The 17,265-nt window shown below is 39.8% G+C and overlaps 2 protein-coding genes across 3 annotated transcripts in view; one reads left to right on the forward strand and one right to left on the reverse strand.

Annotated features, from left to right (window-relative positions):
* LOC103474876 (uncharacterized) overlaps nucleotides 1-17,265 on the reverse strand; it is a 264,378-nt gene that overhangs the window by 217,187 nt on the left and 29,926 nt on the right. The window lies entirely within an intron of this gene.
* Nucleotides 1,038-15,524, forward strand: crk (CRK proto-oncogene, adaptor protein). Of its 2 annotated transcripts, none has more exons than XM_008426142.3 (3): nucleotides 1,038-1,617; nucleotides 3,609-4,177; nucleotides 4,543-8,807. In XM_008426142.3, exons 1-3 carry the CDS (start codon nucleotides 1,404-1,406, stop codon nucleotides 4,582-4,584), a joined length of 825 nt encoding a protein of 274 aa, XP_008424364.1. In that variant the 5' UTR covers nucleotides 1,038-1,403; the 3' UTR covers nucleotides 4,585-8,807. The 2 variants fall into 2 exon arrangements, with proteins under 2 accessions (XP_008424364.1, XP_008424363.1); XM_008426141.3 differs by lacking the exon at nucleotides 4,543-8,807 and adding an exon at nucleotides 10,942-15,524 and having other exon boundaries at nucleotides 1,043-1,617.

The following is a 17,265-nucleotide window of genomic DNA, read 5'->3' on the forward strand; positions in this document are numbered from 1 at the left end:
TTTGTCTTTGTGATTCCTTTCCTTTGCAAAAGCCACTTAGCTGATTTCACCAAAACAGCTGCTTCCTCAGTGGAATTCTATATAAATAGATAGTGCTATAGATAAAGTTAAAATAGTAAATGACATACTTTGCAAAAGTTTTCATGCAGTTGCTCTCAAAAACATTGATTTTTTTTTTCAGATTTGAAAAAGGAGGGCATTGTTTTGACCCGTAATTTGACAGCTTGTCAATTCAACAAGAAAACCCAAAAAGTCAGTTGAGGGTGGGATATTAAAAAGCTACAATAACCTGGTTACATAAATGTTCACACCATTAAACTAACTGCATTTTCTATTCAGAGTGAAACACAAACACACACTTTAATCATATATATTAGTTTAAAATCTTAATGAACTAAAATAATAACACACTACTTTGTGCTGGACTCTCACAGATGAGATACACTAACATTGGTTGCACAGAGATAAAATATTTTTTTAAAAAGTACCATCTCTCCACGAGCCTGTTGGCCTTTTCAGATCAGTATAAGACAAAAGGAATACACTACAGCTAACTTATTTCTAAATAAATATTTTCCAATATTTTCAACACGTTCAAAATTATGACAGCGTATATCACACAAGTTACAGTACAAACCAAAACTAATGTGTGCTTAGTGACATCTAGTGGACATGTACATAAATTGCATTCAGATTTAATTCCCCTTGTTGAAAATGTGCACGCTTTTGTTTGATTACTTGTTAGAGGAGAAACCTTAAATGTTCATATTTCGGTGACAACTGAGCCAATATTGTTCATGTAATGTGCTAAAAAATATATATTATTATTATTTTTTTGTAAAACACGTGACCATGAAGTCGTGACGAAGTCAAAATCTGACATTTTAAAAGAAAAATAAATTTCCTGGTATATAAAAATTATTTTTACATTCAAAGAGTATGAGAAACAACATAGTTACAAACATATTTCAACGTTTACATAACTTTGCGTTTATCTGTTTATCATGACGTATGGAGCTTGACGTCGTGCGTGCTCTGCGTCCAAAGTCTACGTCCCTTCCGGTGAGTGGGGCCTTTTTTGTTTTCCCGTATCCGCCATTTCAGTTTTTGAAGTTAGTTGTCATCAGCGGCTGGTTTGTAGCAACATTCGTGCCTCTGAAACAAGCCGTATGATTGGTAGACCAGCAGGCTGACCACAGACCACACCGGAGGTATTTTTACAGCGCGGTTTTCCTCCTGTATCTACGAATTGGAGCCCACACGGCCAGCTGCGGATGTCGCCTGTTTACTGAACGTGCTCTCGGCGCTAAAGTTTTTTGTATGAGTTGAAAGCTCCGCTTGTGGATAACAGGAGGGAGAGCAGGGAAGGCCACGGGTAAAGCCTCGGCTTTGTGTTGGTGATCATGGCCGGAAGATTTGACGCGTCGGACCGCGAGAGCTGGTACTGGGGCCGCTTGACCAGAGCGGAGACTGTGTGTATGCTGCAGGGGCAGCGGCACGGCGTGTTTCTGGTCCGGGACTCCATCACCAGCCCCGGCGACTACGTGCTGTCGGTGTCGGAGAACTCCAGAGTCTCGCATTATATAATTAACACGAACAGCCGAAAGCCCGAGCCAGGTAAGAGCACAGAGAGGGGGCGTGGAGGGGCTCGGTGCACGGTGGTGCCACCGATGGGACCATTCTTGCATGACTTGCACCATAGAAGAGGCAGCAATAGTGCCACTCTTTTTCCAGCATAGGGAATATAGATGGCCATGCACATTGAGACGTGCGTTAGTCCATCATAATATGGCCAATTGTAGCATATCATTGTGTCTAGACATGGGTGACTTAAAAATCACATAGTTTCATTAACAGGTTGAGCAATATTTGCAGCGCAGAAATAAATGTACCAACAGAAGGTGCAGATAATGTTCACAAGAACTTCATATTATCTTAGTTTGACGCTTTAGATTCCCGTCCCAGGCCTGTCACAATAACACATTTTGCTGAACGATAAATTGTCCCAGAAGTTATTGCGATAAATGACAATATTGTTTTGAGACCGTTTTCAAGTAATATAACGGTAATGGCGAAATAATGAAAGAACGCATTATCAAAGATTAATACACTTTAACTTGTAATGAATATTACAATTTACCACTGGAGCTGGAAGACATTTTAAATATAAACAAAAAAGAGAAACAAATAAAAAAAAAGTATGTGAACAAAATTGTCTTTTAAAACTAGCAGAGACCAATGAAGACTTTTTTCTTACAAATTCTGGGAGAACAAGAGAGAAAAGAAAAAAAGCAATAAATCATCCAAATGAAAATGATTGAGTTCATGTTAATTTATCAAACAATTAACTCATGTATCTCTTATTACAACAGGCCTACCTGTCCCTCAGCATTCTCAGGGAAAAACATAAAATAAGGAAACCAAGATGCTTCCTGGTCACTCTGGAAATCACCAACATCATGACCAGTTACAGAAATAGTCCAGTCTCGCATGTTGCACTTCTGAACTCATCATCAACAGGGCCGGCCCATTCTTGAGCATTTTAGTTTACACGCGACTACAGACCTCAAACTTCATGGTTTGTGATCAGACATGATAACAGACGCATGCATTGATTTTATTGTTCTAAATCAAATTTGTTTGGGTTACGGTAGGTAAGCTATACATCTGGTATGGGTAGTAATTAGTAGGCCTGTCACAAAAAGCAATCAACTAAATCCATGAAAGATTAAATGTTTTCTCTTTCTACCAAAAACTGGATGACATAATTCTTTAGTCTTGTGTTTTGATCTCAACTACGCCTCTTTTTTTTTTTTGAAGGGCAGTTTTGTTGACAGAGACTTCATAATAATTTTTGTTTTTCTGTTTTTGTTTGCTTAGTTAGGATATTTAAAATGTATGTAATAAATATACAACAACAAAACAAGTTCGGAAGAACTGAGGATTAATGTATACCAAAACAAGTGGATTTAAAGTGTTTGTGGAAAGAACACGAGTTTTGATTGACCTTTTCGAGACATGCGGTCTACATGTTGCATATCGAAACAAACCAGCAGGGCCAGCCTGAGGAACAAGCAAACCAAAACGCTACAGGAGTCCTGGTCGTTTAAAAAATTTCAACTTTGGATTTGTAGTTGCATTCAAATTCTAGTTATATGTTTATAACAAGGCAATCAAGAAAATTCTGTTCAGGACCTCACTTGGCTTGTCATGATAACACATTTTGCTGGACGATGAATTGTCCCTGAAGTTATTGCAATAAACGATAATCTTGATGTTTGAGGTATTAATAGTGGTGTAAAAATTCAAATTCTTCCTGTCAGAGACCAGCAAACTTTTATTTAGTAAAGAACGCTTAATAGTGTAATTGAAAGATATCCAACAGCACAACAAAAACCATAAATAAATGGATAATGATGCCTCTGGAAAAGATATTAATCATTTAGAATGGAAATTATTGAGCTCATTTTAAATTTGATTGATTGCGTCAGACCTCAGACACTGACTGTGCATTAGAGCAGGTGTCTGTTGTTTCAGCCAAAAGAAAAAAAAAATGAGTGTAAATGAAAATTTGCTCTAACTTCCCTCTTCCTCCTGTGTCGGACCAGGTTCGCCTCCCCACAAGTTTCGTATTGGTGACCAGGAGTTTGAGTCTCTTCCCGCTCTGCTCGAGTTCTACAAAATCCACTACTTGGACACCACCACCTTGATAGGTCCCATGAACAAGTCCAAAAATCCCCGCTCCGCCCGAGGTGTGGCCAAAGCCCCGCCGCGCCTGGAAGATGAGTACGTCCGGGGGCTTTTCGACTTCCCCGGCAACGACGAGGAGGATCTCCCGTTTCGGATGGGGGACATCCTCAGAGTACTGGAGAAGCCTGAGGAGCAGTGGTGGAACGCCCAGAACTCTGAAGGAAAAACAGGGATGATCCCAGTCCCGTACGTGGAGCAGTTCAGACCGGCGTCTCCGAGCGCGGTGGCGGGGGCTGGGCTGCCTGCGGTGCCGCCCGCAGGGAACTCGGACAGCTCTGCAGCTCAGTCCGGCGCTCCATTGACGGGAGACCCCAGCCAGTACGCCCAGCCGACTCCCCTCCCGAATCTCCAGAATGGACCCGTCTATGCCAGGGCCATACAGAAGAGGGTACCCAACGCCTACGACAAGACCGCCCTGGCCTTGGAGGTAAATATGGAGACATAGAGCCGTCTTTCACTGGTCTGATTGCTCTCTTTCTACCAGCAGCTCAGGAGATGGTTATTGTTGAAATGTGATGCCAAGTCTTCAACATTTAGCAAGGTTGACATGGCATTTAATCAAAGTTCTTATGATTTTTCTGCGTATTTCAGTGCAGTGCCAGTTTCTAACTCAACATTTCCACAATTTATCAATTATAAATTTCAGTATCCTATTGGGATTTGATGTGATAGATCAATCTAAATCAGTGCATAAACTGAAGTGATTCAGCATTTTAAGCTGCATCAAACACCAGTTAGAGCTGCATTTTATTTGCTTTCGATTAACTGAAGCTTTGGTCCATTCATTTGCAGGACAGTTCGAGCTCAGTCAGATTAGATGGAAAGTGTCTGTAAACAGCAGGTTTTCAAGTCCATCAACAAATCCTCATTTGAATTTCAATCTGGACTTTGACTGGACCATCCCAACACAATAAAATGCTTTGATTTAAGCTTTCCCTGAATAGCTCTATTTCTGTTTAGGGTTATTAGTCACCTGAAATTAGAACCGGGAACCAGTTTCAAGTCTTTTGTGGCCTCAAGCAGGTTTTCTTACAATATTATATTTTAAGTTTTTATACTGAACTATGTCAAATAACCAAACACTTTGAGCAACTTGTTCCCCCCCTTCACCTGTGGTGGTGTTGAATGAAGAACTACAGAAGGAAACTACAAGAAAACCTCTGAATGAGACACAAGCACATCTTCCTTCTTTGCTAAATGTAAACAAGATGGAGTGGATTTTAGCAGTTGTAAGATTTCTTGTTTATCTTTGGCAAATGACTCACAACTAGTTCTCCTATTAGCACTAAACTTGCACAGTTGTTTTGGTTTTATTTACCCATAATCCTTGCGCTGTAGTCCTCTTCCTGCTTTCGGAGTGGTCCTTTGGCATTCAAGCCTGGTTGGACTTGAATGCCAACGAGGTTTTCTTTGTGGACCAGAGTTTGCTTCTTGGTTCACGTCAGAGTTTGAACAGTTACCTCCCCAAAGCAACTGGATTTTCTAGACAAACGAACCAGAGCTCAATTAAAGCGGACTAAACGGGACTGTTGTGAATGCAGCCTTAGGCTACGTTTATACAAGATTGCTGTCAGGAAACTGCCGAGCCTCGAACACATCTTGACGCTGCTGTAGTTGTCATGCCAGGCCACTTACATGGCGCCATGATCTTAGCATGTCGTCCAATCGCACATTCGCTTTTGATCTTTAGTTCCTACCTCATTAGAAAACGGTAATCTGTTTCCCATGAACCAAGAAGTCCTGCAACATGTAGAATACATATCAGAAGTTGTGTTAAACCGAACTGGTTAAGTAGTGCAACACGTCACGGTGCTGTCCACCGTTGTTTTTATCTTCCCACGCATGCGTAGAACAAACCCTGTATTTGTGTAAGCGAGCGAAACAAAAATGTTACAGTTTCGCTCAAAATCTGCTCCGCCTAACCATGGCGTCAGTGGCGCTTTGAATCCAACAAACACTATCAAAATACGGACCCTGCTGCTAATGCTGGGTAAGCTGCACTTTGTGCCGGCGCTGTTCAACTGAAGCGGAAGTGAGAGCGGGGCTCCCACGGAGCAGGTCATCGGGGGAAGGAAATAGTTTGTGTTTGGGAACAGGACCATTTCCTCTGGTTTCTGTGAAGCCTGGAATCCAGCTGAGCCAGGAGTGGGATGAGCAGGCAGGCCAAGCGAAATGCGCTCGTTGTCCCCCGCCCCACGCCTCGCTGCTGGACAGTGTGGCTGCACATCCAGACCCAGTGTTTGGCCCTTTGTGTCTTGACAAAGCACAAGCAATGTGCTTGTGGCTCAATTTTCTTTTTGCTAGTCATCGACCAGGTTGAAAACAGGACAAATTTGTTTGAAGTTGTTCTGTAGAAAGAAACCTGTATCCTACGGGAGTCGGCCCTGAGTGACTCAGCATGTTGGCACTGAGTGGTTAATAAGTAGCTCACGTTTCCTTGTTTCCAAAAAAAAAAAAAAAAAACAATTTAAAGATCTATACCAAGCAATTGAAAGCAGCTTTTTATTATGCAACATATTTCATGGGGTTATAAGCAGAACCAGGTGATGCTTTCAGCCATTGGCTTCACCTGAGAAACACTTAAAACTCAAACTGCAGATCCACCATTCCTTGGCGGTCGGAAAATGTTGTTTTTCAGGTTCATCCTGTCTACAAATACTTTATCTCTCTCAAAGGGAAGTTAAATGTTCTAACTCATCATTATGGTCCAAACATCTTCAAAGAGTTGTTGTGGATGGTGATGTTCCAGTAGCAGTCAGTCTTGCAATTAACCTGAATAGACCTCTGACTGAAGACTGTAACAGTCTCATTACATTTTAGCAGCTCAATTTCTGGGAAACAGAAAAGACATTCCACATTAGCACATCCTGGACGGCACCATCAGGTGATGTTGAGCTTTGCTGATCCATCCCGTTTGCTTTAAGTCTCTGTCTGGGTGTGTGATTAGAAAGCCAGGCAGGGAGACGTTGGAGAACTTCTTCCTTCTTTTTATGCATCCACCTTTCCTTTTGTATATCTCTTGTATTACTGTTGCATCTCAAAGAAAACCTAAAACCAGTCAGAAGAAATGAGTCAGTGCATCTGTAGTTTTTTTTTCTTGAGTTTTTTCTTACAGCTCATCATTGGTCAGGTTAGTAGCAAGTGGATCTCTGATATGAATGTACAGGAATTACATTTTTGCGATTCGAAATTCAGTTTTCTTCTAACATGGCAGCATATTGCTATGTAGTCTACCAGTGTTGTTTGTACCTTCAGTTTTTGAATCTGTAAAGTTGATCATGGTTTGGTGATGTCAAAGGTTGCAAAGGAAGTCAGACTTCCTGCCATCAAAGTGAACAAGAAGTTATCTTCAGCCTGGTTTGAAAGTCTGCTGACAGGTTGAACGTTGGAGTCTGGTAGCCGTTAGCTGCCCGAGGCTCAGTCAGTCCAAATTAAAGTCAAAAGTACTTTATTTTACCCAAAGAGAAATGAATTGTCATAAGTCATCATCATGATCCAGATATCTTCAAAGAATCGTTATTAATGGTGACGCTATGGGAAGAATCTACAGTAACGGTCAGTCTTGCAGTGACTCTAGAGACCTCTGCCTGAAGACTGTAGCTGTGTGACAGTCGCATGACCATAGTGATGTGCTAATAGTTCAATATCCGGGCAGCAGAGATGATATTCCACAATTAGATGATGTCATCAGTTGTTGATAAACACTGCTAATCCACCTCATTTGTTTTTGCCACTCCTCTTTAAACCTCCTTATAGTTAGAAAGCCGAGCAGAGAGACGTTGGATTTGGGGATTGAACTTCTTTCTCTCTCTGCAGCCTAGGTTTCAACTCATGTGGGATTTGGAGTCGTAGTTCAGGTGTTTTTGAGCTTATGAGATGCTAACCAGCTGCTCTCTGCAGTAAAGACGATGCCTTGTTGCCGCTGTTGCGAATCATAGCAGCTGTCTGAAAGCATAAAAGCCAGAGGATTTCTGGCAATTTACAAAGTTTTAATGCAGAGACGATGTCGGCGTTGCCCAAACTTTTATCCTTCTAAATTCCATCAAGCTGTCTCACTAGATAGTCTGATTTCCTGAGCTGATGAAGGTGATCTAGGAGAATTTATTTCCGTCTGATGCGCGTTGATAATGAACATGTCAGTCCATCATGTAGATCTGCTCTGACTGTTTTATTGAAAGCCAAAATCATTGTTAAACTTTGAAATCTGCAGCTTGAACCGTTTGTTCTTTTTTTCTCCCCTGATGTCCCGACCAGTCAGACAGAGAGCCCACGTTGCAGTAGATTACGACCTCTAGTTGACACAGTCAGAGTGGAGGTTCTGGTAGTGGAATATATTAGCATATAATTCAGCACTCCTGAGCAAAGAAAGAGACTCAGGGCTGCTGAAGTTATCGGGGATTGGCAGTAGGAGTAAAACATAACGTGAGCAGAAGTGGACGGTCGCTCTAACATGAGGAGCATTGCCTACAAGTGGAGCTTAGCAGCTAAAGAATAATAACTACATTGTTATTAAACCACATCAGGTAAACAGGCTGGATAGTTACTAAGAAATCATAAACACACTGGCAGAGTTCATCCACAGTGTTGCATCACTGTAATTTATTTAAATGCTGCAGTGCCTAATTTATTCATGCATCCAAATAAGCACAAGATTTAATGTTTTCTTGAGCTACTTTAAAACAATTGTAAAGATGACTAACTTTCTATATGAATGCTGATGATTCTTCCATTTTTAGTAAAGTGTTGATAAGCGTTGGGTCGATTCCAGTTTCTGTTTTTTTTTGTAGGTTTTCTGCATAATCCAGTGGAATAAAAGTATGACTGGTCCTGATGTCTGTTTATAAAATAAAAACATTTTAAAATGATCAGTAGGCCTGTTACGATAACAAATATTGCTGGAATTGTTCCAGTAGTCATTGCGATAATGTTGTTTGAGACCATCTTCGATTAATGTACTGATAATGGAACAATAATTCAAGTTCGCTTTCTCAAAGACCAATAAACTTCAATTTATTAAAGGACACGACGCTGGAATAAATAAATATATTTGTTTCTGAGCTCATGTGTCTATTTATTCAATAATTTAGCAGCAAAAGGATTTTTGAATTGAAAATATTTATTTTGTGGATTTGTGATTTCTGATTAAAATACAGTTCATTTCCATCAGTTAATTACAAACCCTGCAATTAACTAATTTTGAGTGCCATCACAGAGCAATTTATTTTACAATTTGTTTATAAAAATGTAAATGTATCTATAAAAACAATAAAAAATCCTTGAGTCCTTGAATCTTGAATTAAACACTTGATGTGCAGACAAGCATAAATCTTCTTTTAAATCCTGCTTCACTATTATTGCAAAACATAATAAAATTTTGGTTGTAACATGTAAAATAAATCGGACGTTAAATGATTGGAGTTAGTTTGGTGAGGAATCCTGACAGGTGATCTAACTAGAAACCTGTCCTGCAGCTTTTTCCTGTCAGGAATCACCGGGAATCTTCATCGTCACTCTGAGTTATCGGATTGTTCCTCTTCTGCTCTTGCTGACGTCGACTTGAACTTTGTACTTGTCTGCTGGCACCTGTTTGCTCAGGTTAATTGCAGCAGGACCAGCCGCTCCTCTGCCTGTGCAGGTCAAACGTCGACATGCAGGTTTTGTACAAGACGGGTGCTTGAAAATCTTCAATTTCATGTAGGCGTTTTCCAGGTTTGAAAAGTGCTTGATTTCTGTGTAAAGTCCTTAAAAGTACTTGATATTCAAACGGCACAACTTTGTGCAATGATGTTTGTTTAAAAGCCTAAATGTGGAAAGCGTCATTTATAGTTGAGCCTAGATATTTCCATATACCTGATAAAAAAAAAGACACACTCATTTTTTCCCTCACTGTCTGAAGTTAAATCAGACTAAACTTTTCTTGTTTCAGGTCATTTAGAATTACCAAAAATTATTTCTATATGCTAAATGCCAGAAAACATTTTTTATGTTAAGTATTTAATTTGAGCAGGAAGGTCATTTACCAAAACACAATTTGTTTGGATTGTTTCAATGTAATTAATATTTATTACCGTATTTTCCGCACTATAAGGCGCACCGGATTATAAGGTGCATAGAATAGACGCTACAGTAGAGGCTGGAGTTACGTTATGCATCCACTAGATGGACTAAACGAAATATCAACAAAACAGTCCGACTCAGGTCGACGAGGAGAGCCTTCCGCGACTGGGCAGGGGTGTGGCCAGACGATGATCACCATTCTCCGTTCGCGCACAGCATGTTCGTGGAGAACCTGGTGCTAAATGACCTGCAGACGACCTGATTATCAGGTCGGTAGGTAGATGGGTCAGTCAAACTTTATTAACAAACCAGCGTTCTGACAACTATCCCAGCATGCACCGCGCGCTTCTTCTTCTAGGGGCAAAAATGAAGTCGGCGGCTGCTTACCGTAGTTGCATATATAAGGCGCACCGGATTATAAGGCGCACTGTCGGCTTTTGAGGAAATTGAAGGTTTTTAGGTGCGCCTTATAGTGCGGAAAATACGGTACTTCCAATGAGTTATTGATCTGTGCAATTGAAGTAAATGTTAACTTATATTTTATATGTTATAAAACATTATAGAAATTGGGGGATTGTTTTTGATAAATTTGTTTTGTTGCGATGTACCAGGTGTTTGTGAAAGACATTTTAAAGCATAAAACTTTGTTATATTTTAGTTTACATTATCCCCGCTAGAGAACGTAGAATACTATTACAAGACATTATTAATATTAATTATATATGTACACTGCTCAAAAAAATAAAGGGAACACTTAAACAACACAATATAATTCCAAGTAAATCAAACTTCTGTGAAATCAAATTGTCCACTTAGGAAGCAACACTGATTGACAACGGGGACCCTCGTCAGGTCAATCAGTGTTGCTTCCTAAGTGGACAGTTTGATTTCACAGAAGTTTGATTTACTTGGAATTATATTGTGTTATTAAAGTGTTCCCTTTATTTTTTTGAGCAGTATATAATAGTGAATTGAACCTGTCTGTTGTAGTTCATTTGTATTGTGTGGTGTTGGAAAAGTGAAAACTTACCTTGAAAATGCTTGAATTTTACCGTATAAACTCTGATCTTAGCTCTGTTTGATGTGTTTCTGCTCCTCACGTTCTCTCTCTCTCTTCCTCTCTCTCCCTCCCAGGTGGGGGACATGGTGAAGGTGACCAAAATAAACGTGAACGGCCAGTGGGAGGGCGAATGTAAAGGCAAGCATGGCCACTTTCCTTTCACGCACGTCAAGCTGCTGGACCAGCACAGCGCCGAGGACGAACTGAGCTGAGGGCGGACCGCCGCTCCACCACCTGGACACTAGTACTAGACCCTTCCTCACCTCTCTTTTTCTCACCTACTCCCCTTCCACCCATCCTGCTCACTCCCCCAACCCTCCCCCTTCCTCCCCGAGCTTTTAGCCGCACCAAGTACAGTTTCTGAGAATCACCAAGAACAAAGCAGGCCCCTCGTCGGACCCCCTCCACCCCGCCGTGATCCGTTTCTACTCGTATTAATAATCACCTCCTCTTCCTCCTCGTCCTTCCTGCTCTCCCAGACTGCAACACGGAAGATGAACCCGCCTCTGCTGCTCCACGAACTCGGCGACCACTCCCTGTAACTAGTTCCTGCCGTGGACGGCTTATCGACGCTCGCTCCTACGGAGACTCCTTGACGCAGCGTTCAACCACTTCCTCTTCCTCTGTGGAAACCAGTAATGGCTGCTGTCTTTTTTTATTTTTATTATTTTTATTTTAATCTTCCACTAAGGGTCACTCAGGCTGCATTCATGCCAGATGGGAAAACAGAACGTTTGCTCTAATAACAACTGGTTTCCATGAGTCTTCAAAGATTTTAGTGATTTAACTTAATTTTCGACATCCAGATCCTCATGTATTGAAATAAGGAGAAATTATTTTAGTTCTCTTGTTGCATCTTCATCATCCATGGATTTTAGGTGTCAGTTCCCCATTCCCGTCTCGATTTTAAACCTATTTTTAAAAAGTCCTTTTAATCTAAACATGCTCACAGTTCCGACATTATCTTTCCGTCTTTGTTTGTGTGAACTCAGATTTTCTCATGAAGTTCTTTGAAGCAGAGATTCACCAATGTTGATTTTAAATAACTTCACCTGCTGGTACCAACTTTTAGCTGATTCCAGCTTCTCTTTAGGAACCTTAGGAATAAAAACAGGATGTATTTCTGTTCTGGCTGCCATTTTCAGCCATTAGAAATTTAATTAGAAGAGACGACGTCATGTCAATCACTGGAAAACGGTTTTACAAGAGAAAGTGATTATAGTTGACGTTTTGAGCCGCCTTTAGCTCAACTAGCTTGATGAGAACAACTGTCTCAGTGTGTATTACTCTGAATTTTCCAAAATTCTCAGTGTAAAAATGTAGAAATCAGTTTATACATTTTCCATACTGGTTTATTTTTTATTAATCTGTACAGCACTTTGAGCTGCTGTTAGTATGAAGGGTGCTTTATAATTAAAACTGATTGATTGATGGATTGCTTGAAAAGTCTGCAGTGGTAGAATTTCTCTTTTGTCTTTGGCCTAAAGACCGTGAGTCTTCTTCTAGTGCTAGAATCACATGTTTGTTTTGGTTGTATTTACCCAGAATGCCCTGTGCACTTCTTGCATTGGAGCAGTCTCCAGTCCGCTTCCATTCACATTATGCATTTAAACCTCGTCAGAGTTTATGTCAACCAAACCGAGACCTAGGTTTTTAGCCAGAACAGAGTTAGCTTTTTTGGTCCGCATCGGAGTCTGACTGTGCGTTCACACCTCCACAAACCAACCGGACTTTCCAGGCAAGCAAATTATAGTTTGATTAAAGCGGACTAACCAGGGCTGGTATGAAAAATGACTGTCATTGCGTCTATAACAGCTTCCACTCCGAAGATTGGCGATATTTCATTATGCAAACCATCATCAGTCAGTTCTGTTCGCCGGCCGAATTCTCGATACTTCTCCACTTTAAATTTGCATTGATTCTGATGAAAACGAACGGAAACCACAAAAGCCAATCGGAGCTACTCAGAGTTTTCATCCCCGACCTGAGGCGTGCTCTGTTTCATTGTTGAAGGACTCCTTCCTTTACTGGCCATGAATGCAGCAGTATCCTGCGTGAACCCCTGACTTTGAAGGACTGAAGCAGCGGGGCTCGTATTCAGCAGCGAACCGTTTCCAAAAAGACATGAAGGCGTAGACCTCTCGGTTAAATGGAGTATCGAACACTCGAGTCCAAACCAGCAGCTACAGTAAGAGCAACTGGATGTAGTCGCAGCCCATGGAGAAACCGCAAGACTGTTGACGAGGTGGGGATAAAGGCAACACTACATTCTCTCACCTGAACCTCGCTCCACCGATCACCTCCAACCACGCACCACCAAGTAGTCCTTTGTAGGATTCATAGAACATATTGTTATGGAATGATGTAACTGTGGTTCTCATTTCATGCTGAGTATTGTTTATATCTTACTAGTTGTCTTCATAGCTGCTTTGATTTTTAACATTGGGAGGGCACTACATCTCTCTGTGGCAGAGGAACTGACCGACCCTCGCATGTTCTCACTCTGCCTCCGATGGACACGATTGAAGTAAAACAGACTGAATGTAGGAGGCTGCCAGCCACTCTAGTTAGAACCGTCTTATCATGTTAGCGTTCTGCATTCAGCCCACTGAATTTACCCTACGTCCACGTCTCGTCGTGTGTGTCAAAGGAAGGAGAAAGTGGTGTTATGTGGTACCTGTCCTCCTTGTTTTAAAGCCTTCTGTGAACTTCTTTAGCAAATTAGTTTTTTTATTTTTATTTTATTAGTTTCTTTTTTTTGCTCTTCCTCATTTAAAAGTCCTGTTTAGTTGCAAAGCACAGGCCCAAGCAGACTGTATCTTTTTATTGTTTTACCTCTTCTTTTCCGCCGTTTCTTTATGAGGTTTGTAGTTCATGGTGTTTTTCGCCCCTTTAGGAAGGTGTTTTTGTTGTGACAATCATCAGCGCTACTATTTATCATGACGCAGACTCGTGAACAAAAGCTGAAAACCTTTATGCGTGATCTGTGGGGGCTCATCCTCTCCTCCTCTCTGTTGCGGTGCTGCGGCCACCTGCAGATGGCGCTGCAGCAACATTCGGACAGATGGGATCATGTTCTGCATGTCCTGATGACAGTGAAGAGGGTGGAGGGATTTCTTGGTTCCTCTGATAAAGATGTGTAAAACGCCTTAGAGTGCTTTCTACTCCGAAACCTTTCATTTCTGTGTATTCACTCAGTGGGGAGAGAAATTCAGTGGTTTCAAGTCTGAATGGATATTTTTAGTTAGTGATATAAGATGAGCACGGAGGAAGGTTGGTTTTTGTTATTGCCTCATGTTTTTAATCATTATCCTGTGTGTAACGGTTTTGTTGTCAGTCTTCCATCAGAAACCAACAGGTTTTTATTTAATGATCTGGAAATTCACTAAATAGTCTAACAAGGATTATTGTGGATGCAAATCAGGCCTGTAGCATCACAGATCCTCTACTGCACTTTCTGTTGTGTGTTTTCCGCACACTTTAAAAAAGAAAATCCCAAACTAGGGCTGAAGAGATTAATCAATTATTGAACTAATCGTCAGCTAATTTAGTAAGCGAGTAATTAACTGGAGGATACAGTCTCAAAGAAATGCCATTTTGCTGAAAGAACACAGAGCAGTAATTAAGTCACAACTGAACAAAAATATAAACATTTTGAGTTTAAGATTAAAAAAAAGTTGTCTGAAAAATGTTCTACCCATAATTCCTCAATTTTTAAGAGTCTTAGCTTCACCTGAAAAGAAAAACTCACCTATTAACCAACTTTCACAATTCAATTACTCGGTTAATCCAAAAATAAACAGTTTTAACATTTTAAGCTAAAAAAGGTCTCTTATTTAAAACATGAACTTGTTTATCTGGATTATCCACAAGCATCTAACAGTTGCTATGGAAACCCAAGGTGCCGCTTACTCCACGCCACTGAAGTAGTTTTAAGATTCTTAAGTTGCATTTAATTTGAAGGGATTGTTGGGGGGGGATTTTGTTAAGAGAAGCATCTCCTCCCAAACTAAATGAATGCACTAAAGTTAAAGTCTGATATTTGTTCTAATTACTTCAGAGCGATCTTGTGCTGCTTCAAAAACCGTGAGTTTATTTTAAGGCTTTTTGCACATCTTCATCACGGGTGCTAATAAATGTTCACGCCTCTCTAAATGCACCGTTTGCGTTATGTTGCCGTCGGTCTTAAGGTGGCCCCAGACATCTCTTTGACCTTAATTTCTGTCTTGCCTTCATTTATTTTCCTTTTCTGATTTTTTTTCTGCTCTTATAATATTGTAGTGACTCAGAGGAGAAACCTTTATTTACTGCCAGCTTTTAATACAGTCCATTTATCTGTATGGTTCTGATCAAATCCTCCTCGTTTCTCTCATTCTGCATACAGCAGGTGCTCTGCCACATAACTCATCATCTAAATTGTGTTGCCAATGAAACCACCAAGAAGTATTTTTTTAGTAGCCCTGCATGAAGTCATTCATTTCCTTTCAGAAGAAGGAAGGAGGTGGCAGAGTGCCAGTGGAAACTGTGTAATATCGAAATGTGCCATTTTATTATAACACTATATTCTTTCAAGACAATTGAAATTACCTTTTTATTTTCAGTAGCATGTAATGTGTTAATATACTAGTAAATAAAGTCAAACCTATGAAAAATGACAGTCTTTGATTATTTTTTTCCTGTTTTTGATTTAGTGAAAAACTATAAAAGGTTTTGAAACATCTCAGAAAATTAGATTATCATCAAAAAACTAACAGTAGTGAACTCTTTAAGACAGCAATTTTACTTTTTTAAATAAAGGAATGTTATAGCTTGGATAAAAGTGCTATATGCAAACATTTTAATGGAAAGTTGATCGGAAGAAAAAGCAGTTTGGTCAATATTCAAAAAGCATTGGTGGCAGCTGGTAGTAGTGGCTTACAACTACTATTACAGTACCATAATAGAAAAAATGTATTTCCAAATTTCCTGATCCAATCCATAGATTGTCCATTATGGGAGTGTGCTTCCTTGTAGCTCTGCCCACAAACATTTCCATGAACTAAAATATTCGACAGGAGCAACTTCTGTCAACAATCTATGTAAGATCTGACAGTGATTTGCAAATTTTCCACCGCTGTGGAAAATTTCCAAAAGTCCTTGCAGATATTTATTTACCTTATAATATGTAGTTATTAATCTAAAAGCAGAAGGGTAGATGGAAGCCAAAAGGAGCAACTTGTAGCAATAATCAGAATCTTGTAGCAATGCTGATTATTGCTACAAGAATGGGTCATCAGTCAGGATTAAATCAAAAGTTCAAATCTATAATTAGACATTTAGTTTGCGAAACAGCTTGAAATATTTGTTGAATAAAAACATTCTTAAAACTGCAGCTGTTATTGTAAAGGGTAAAAAGCAATTTGATAGTATAGTTTTGAAAACTGTGTGTAAACTTTGGGAGTGATTAATAAAAATCTGCCACACAAAATTCACAATGATTTGCTGGCTAACACTATGGTTAGTAGTCTGCTAACTGCAGGGACCAGAAGTTGACTTTAGTCAGGAACTAAAATTCTTCTCAAACGCCTCGATCAGGACAAAAACTAGTATAGTCAGAGCTTATATTAAACACAGACTTTTAAAAAAATTAATCTCAAACTGCTGCAAAGGACTTTAGAGCAGATCTGCTCATGGGTTCAGATGTGGGTGCATGAACACACACATTTGTGTGCCACTCTGCAGCACTTCTCAGCAGGTGAAAGGAATCTGGTCCAATCAGCACCACCCTCAACTCAGGTAATATAAGGAATCCACCAAACATTTGGCTGGTTTTTGCAACAGAGCTGAGGAAGGCAAACACAGTCTCCAAAGTGGCATTTCATGGGAAAAGGACATGGGTTAAATAAGGACTACCGGTAAGCTGTTCACTAGACTCAGTTGAAATGTAATTTGACTTTGGTTTTGCGTTTGATAAAAAGAAATGCAGAATTTATTGAAGGAAAAGTTTGCACTGCTAGTTTTTTTACAGTTTGATTCCATTAGATGCATATTTAAGACATTTAATGTAAAAAGTTATGTCCTGAGAAAAAGGGGAAAAAAATGCTATTCTAAAATGTTTGGATTTGTTCAATTCAACCGAACACAGAGTTGAATAATTTAATACTTGAATTCATGGTTAAAATTGCGAAAGAAATGTATGTCCAAGGTTAAAAATTGAATTGGTTAAGATAAATTAACTTTATTAATTTATCTTAAATTAATAAATTAGAACAAGTGGGTTTTAAATCTCAATTTAAAACCCACCTGTTTAGAGTTGCTTATGGCTAAATTAGGATTAGAGTGCGGTTTTTGATGTCTTCCATGTTTTTGTTTTTAATGTTTTTAATTTCTTATGTAATGTTTTGTTTTTTTTAATCTTT

This window comes from Poecilia reticulata, chromosome 13 (genome assembly GCF_904066995.2).
Source record: "Poecilia reticulata chromosome 13, P_reticulata-male-v2, whole genome shotgun sequence".
NCBI lineage: Eukaryota > Metazoa > Chordata > Actinopteri > Cyprinodontiformes > Poeciliidae > Poecilia > Poecilia reticulata.

What these genes read in the sequence shown, in the direction of transcription:
- crk (XM_008426141.3), top strand. Translation starts at nt 1,404, where the DNA reads ATGGCCGGAAGATTTGACGCGTCGGACCGCGAGAGCTGGTACTGGGGC. An exon ending in CAGCCGAAAGCCCGAGCCAG is followed by an intron (nt 1,618 to 3,608) that starts GTAAGAGCACAG and finishes GTGTCGGACCAG; the next exon opens with GTTCGCCTCCCCACAAGTTT. An exon ending in AGACCGCCCTGGCCTTGGAG is followed by an intron (nt 4,178 to 10,941) that starts GTAAATATGGAG and finishes TCTCCCTCCCAG; the next exon opens with GTGGGGGACATGGTGAAGGT.